At 38.5% G+C, this 5,279-nt stretch overlaps 1 protein-coding gene across 1 annotated transcript; it reads right to left on the minus strand.

Moving 5' to 3' along the window:
* Positions 1-838: 838 nt before the first annotated feature.
* ssr2 (signal sequence receptor, beta) lies at positions 839-4,964 on the minus strand. The gene is made up of 6 exons (XM_032581646.1): positions 4,830-4,964; positions 4,330-4,491; positions 2,158-2,256; positions 1,513-1,621; positions 1,348-1,425; positions 839-1,230 (listed from the first exon to the last, which is right to left on the minus strand). The coding sequence occupies exons 2-6, from the start codon at positions 4,488-4,490 to the stop codon at positions 1,120-1,122; spliced, it is 558 nt and encodes a 185-aa protein (XP_032437537.1). The 5' UTR covers position 4,491; positions 4,830-4,964; the 3' UTR covers positions 839-1,119.
* Between the last annotated feature and the right edge of the window lie 315 nt (positions 4,965-5,279).

The raw sequence follows: 5,279 nt of genomic DNA on the forward strand, positions 1-5,279 counted from the left end.
ACAGGTACAAAACGCTGGAATGAAATGGCTTAATTACCTCCTCCTTGTGAAGATCAGTTCTCCAGAGCCTTGCTAATGACCTAATTATTCTATTCAGGTGTGGTGCAGCAGAGGCACATCTAAAAGTTGCAGGACTGCGGCCCTCGAGGACTGGAGTTTGAGACCCCTGGTTTAAACGCTTTTCTTCCCTTGCATGGTGGTGACGTCATGAAGATCTTGAACATATGTTGTAAATTCAGTTTTGCTTCTTTTAAAAAAACTTTAGAAAAAGAAATTTCACATTAGATTGTATTTACCTAGAATCATTCATAATGAAGATAACAGCAGAATGCTGATAAAACTGAAAACCTGATCTTGTCCTGGGGAAATTTTTGAAGATCCCATAGTACAGTAAGTCTGCCCCAATGTAGTAAACCAAACTCACCATACTGGTTAAAAATATTACAAATGGGGCGTACTGTGGTGGTGTAGGGGATGGCGCGACCCACGTTTGGAGGCCTTGAGTCCTCGACGCGGCCGTCGCGGGTTCGATTCCCGGACCTGGCGATATTTGCTGCATGTTTTCCCTTCCCCCTTTCCTGTCACCCTACTTTCATATAAGGAACACTAGAGCCCACAAAAAAACCCCTGGAAGGGAGAAAAAATAAAAAAATTACAAATGGCAATTCCAAATAAAAAAACCTTTGCTCAATAAAGAGCTTTTTATACTGCTATAAGCCTGGAAAAAGTCAAAGCCATCTGAACATTATGAAGGCCAAACTACTTTGGAACTGAATCTTATTTTGAAGTTAAAAGTTAAATCACTTTTAGGCTGATGAACAGAAACAAGCAGGCGCCATTAGAAGAAAAAACAAATATCTGTAATTGAACATTCTGGAATTTTTACATTAAATTCAGATTACAAAAATCGACAATTACACGATTTTACATAGCTGGAAAAGTAGCAACCACAGATGTGCTGTTTTTTGGAAATTTGTTCATTTCCACTCCCCCCTTTACTTCCTAGGCTTCTTATTCTGACGTTCTGCTGTTATTTTCCTTGGTACTGTCCATTTCCACTTTTAGTTTAGGTATGGGCCGGGTCCCCACACTCTATCCCTCAAAACCAGAAACTGGTCCTCAGTTCTTCTTGGCTTTTGGCGAGTCATATTTCCTTTTACTGGAGTACCAGAGGAGCAGAGGGATTCCGATAGAAGGCAGAGTCATCACACCAAAGGCAGCCCAGTCCAGCTAACAGAAGCACAAATCAAACAAGTTAAACACAAACAAAATATGTTGCATAAAATTGCAAAGAAGTAAAATGACCAGTATATTTCCTAACAAGGAAAGAATTCCAGTTCAGCTTACATAGTGAGGAGAGAAACGCCGGTCAAACTCCCTCTGGGCCAAGATGCCCCCCTGGCCAGGGGCACTGGTGTAACCCACCTTCAAAAATAAACAACCAAATAAATAAAACTCATATTCAAATTAGCTTTTTTAACCATACCACACCACAAAGACATCTGATCTTACCACAACCTGTCCTCCTTCCTGGGCTACGTAGCTGACAGAAGCTGAGGTGAAGTTAAAGTACCCTGCCTTTAGGGGGCGTAACACCACCGTATGAGACACGTTGCTAGCTCTGAATTCTGTAGTTAAATTGATAACTGACATAATGAAGAGAACATCCATGTGATTTACACCACAAACCTCTCTGACGCCTGTAAGGACAGATAAAAAAATGAGCAAACATTTTTTCTGCATGGTAATAGGGTTGGGGTCTGTAGTTTACTCATGGTGAAGAATGAATGGCAGAAAACCACTCAGTTCCAAAGTGACTTAGAACGTATTCTGAAGGGAGACATGTTTCCTTTTCTTGAATGTATCTGTTACACCTGGTGATAATTATAATCATTAAACTCACATCAAAATGTCACTGGTGTAAAAGTACGTTCCATATGCCGTAAAACCAAGCAAAGCAATTTAACAGCTTTTTCAAACATCAAAGTTTTATGTGAGTGCTTACATCAGTTTATTACCACCAAAAACAATATCAAACTGCTATTCCACAAGTTCCCGTGTTTCTAAAACACATAAAATCACAGGAGTATGATTAAATGTAAATATCTGTACAATTTGAAAACTGCAGCAACAAACAGCATTTCAGTTCAAGGATACGGTGCAATCCTGTCCCATTTTACATTCAACATTCCCGACACAATTCCAAAGTCTTCAGGAGGAAAGGAATCATCAGAAAGTTCCACCTCCAGGGCAGCACTAAGGAGACAGAAAGAGGGACACACAATGGAGGAAATCCCATTTCATTATTGGCAATAAACCAGGAGATTTCTTAAGAGCATCTTTAGGGTTGGGGGCAGTAAAGGCTCAGTGAAATCTAATGTTTCATGTTAAATGTGAAGTTAGAACCTTATCAGAGCTGATAAGGACCTTGAAATGTCATGGCTGCGATGTATTTAATAGTCACAATAGTAATATGATTACAATAACGTCCCTTATTAGTCCCATATCTCTTATATGAAAAGTTTTTAAAGTGTTCAATCTGCAGGACCAATAATGACCAGTAAGTGATAAAACACAAACATGCGTGTTATTTTCCTCATTAAACAAACTGTTGAGCCCTGTAGAAGTCAAACTAAAATTAAAATGTTTAGATATGAGTTTGGTTTATTCATAGATTCCTGTGGTCAGTGTCACAGATGTAATCTCTTCTTTAACACCTTGCAAAATATGTAAGGCTCTAAATAAAAACAAGTTTTAATGAGTAACTGCGTAATAAAATACACAGCTGATCCGAGTTCGTCTCCAGTCCTCGGTTCCTTGGCTGCATGTCTTTCCCGTGCTTCTTTGTCTCCTACTTCTGGGTTTCCAGAGTTCTACAGTCCTACAGTTAATTTATTTGTCTAAGCAATTTCTTTAACATCATGTTTGTCTCACCTGTCTGATTATTTACTCTAAGTCTTTTCCCAGATAGCAAAATATGAGTGAATCAACGTTTCAGTGTGGTAAAGCAGGCAGTTTATTTAGTTTATTTTATATTGAATCAATGTTAGGAATCATCATCTAAACGGTAATCTATATGTACATTTGTGTTGATTTTATGTCGACTCAAACATAAGGAATCAATATTGATGCACATTTGACATTAAAATATTAAACTTTTCTAAAAGCCATTTACTGAAAGCTTTACATTAGAAAAGCTTAGTTTCTCACCAATAGTTTCTGCTGACAGGTCTACATCAGAACATTTCAGGTTTCTTCATATAGACTGTGTGCACAATTATTAGGAAAGTTTTAATTTTGACCACATTATCATTTTTATTCATATTTTCCAACTTCAAGCTGCATAAACTTGAATGGTTATTGAATATAGACATATCAGCTGATGTGTGAGGGTGGGGCCTAAGGAGATCAACACCTATATCAATGCGTGAATAATTATTAGGCAGCTTCTTTTCCTCAGTCAAAATGAGAAAACAGAAATTTAAGTGACTCTGAAACATCCAAAACTGTAAAAAAAAAAACTTTCAGAGGGATGCAGCACTACTGAAATTGCTAAGATATTTATTAATTTAAGTTTATTTGATAGGGACAGACACACATAGACAAACTGAACAGAACAGCAGTTCCATAGTCCTCAAAACAGCTAATTTACATTTGCAGCATTTGTCCCTAAATGGGCTTTTAAACAATGCATCTTAAAACTAGTAAAAAATGAAGTAATAATAATTTAAAATAGTACAACATAGTGTTGACAACATATACATAATCATGCATATAAAACAGTGAAACATAAAACATTAAGTATGGATACAGTTCTGTTTTTGACATAACCAGAGTTTTGTTTGTTTTATAAACATACTATAACTGTTTATAAAAACAACAGACTAGAGTGACTGTTAAACAGATTGCTCAGGGGAAAAAATGGAAGTGAGTTCCAAACTGCAGAACTCAGTGACAGAGCACTTTGAGCAAAAATGGTTCTATGAAAGGGAACTTTACAATTTCCATTTAAAGCTGCTCTAGTAGATCAGACACCAGCAAGGTGGAGGCAGGGTAATGGTATGGGCTGGTATTATCAAAGATGAGCTAGTTAGACCTTTTCATGCTGAACATGGACTCAAAATCAACTCCCAAACCTACAGCCAGTTTTTAGAGGACACTTTCTTCAAACAGTGGTTCTTCAATCTTTGTTCAGCCCTGGTTTGTTCCTGTACTAGCTGATTGTTTTGGAGGCCTAATTAAAATACTCATGTAGGTAAAGAGAGAAGAGTCAAAGCTGGGGGCTTCACCGCAGAGCGGATTTATGTCTAGCAATAACCGTGAACTGACCTGGAGCCCACATTGTAGATGTTGTACTGCAGGGTGAGGTCTCGGCCCTCCACAGCGTAGCGGTTTAACAGAGATTTGGAGGCCAGAAGCCGTGCGCCCTCCTCTCCGGCAGTCAGCGCGAGAACCACCAGCAGCACACACACACGCAGCATCATGATCATCCTGGAGCAAGTTACAGTCAATACACAGTTTCTATTGAAACATCAGGGTAGCTTAAAAACAACAGATTGCTCAGGGGAAAAAATGAAAAACAGCTGGAATATTTGATAAATTTTTTTGCTGCTGCTATATTTCCAGACAAAACAGCAGACTCTATATTAGACGTCTTAAACATCAAAGTGAAACGCTTACGTGGACCAACCAGTGTGGTAACAACCACAAGCATTAAACCCCGGTTCTTTAAATAAACTAATTATATTGCTAAATACAGATTTAGTTTAGTAAACATTTTAGTTTCTAACCTACAAAACAACCCAAACAACTTAAAGACAGACTGTTACCGTGAGTGTTTTCCTTCCAGCAGAGGCGAAGTAGCGAGCGTGGCACAGACTGAGAGCTCAGTACATGACGTGTTCCTTACTGAAGGAAGTTACCAGGGCAGGCTGCAGCGCCTCTGCTGTTTAGGCGGTGGAAATGCGCAAGCGAATTGGAAAGAGACTTTTTATGTTTCTTGAACTAATCCAAGGTTATAAATCCCATCTCATTACTGGGAGGGACCATAAACAGGGGAATTTCTTAAGAACAGTTTTGGGGGGTCGGCAAAGTTACAGTAAAATGTAACGTAAAATGTGGTTTAAAAAGTTTTTAATGTGTTCAAGCTGCAGGACCAAAAACCACTAGTTGCAATGCACATCAAGCGTGTGTTTTTCGCAGGAATGCAAACTGTTGAGACCCATATACTCAACAAAATTAAAATGTTACCTATGAGTTTGGTTTAGTGCCACTGACCT

The sequence above is a fragment of the Xiphophorus hellerii genome, chromosome 13 (genome assembly GCF_003331165.1).
Source record: "Xiphophorus hellerii strain 12219 chromosome 13, Xiphophorus_hellerii-4.1, whole genome shotgun sequence".
NCBI lineage: Eukaryota > Metazoa > Chordata > Actinopteri > Cyprinodontiformes > Poeciliidae > Xiphophorus > Xiphophorus hellerii.

Excerpts from the sequence above, each read along its gene's own strand:
- ssr2 (XM_032581646.1), bottom strand. The coding sequence starts at position 4,490 with ATGATCATGATGCTGCGTGTGTGTGTGCTGCTGGTGGTTCTCGCGCTG. Across the intron at positions 1,622-2,157 it reads AAATGGGACAGGATTGCACC|AGCTAGCAACGTGTCTCATA; the intron begins GTATCCTTGAAC and ends TACAGAATTCAG. Across the intron at positions 1,231-1,347 it reads GGCGTTTCTCTCCTCACTAT|CTGGACTGGGCTGCCTTTGG; the intron begins GTAAGCTGAACT and ends TGCTTCTGTTAG.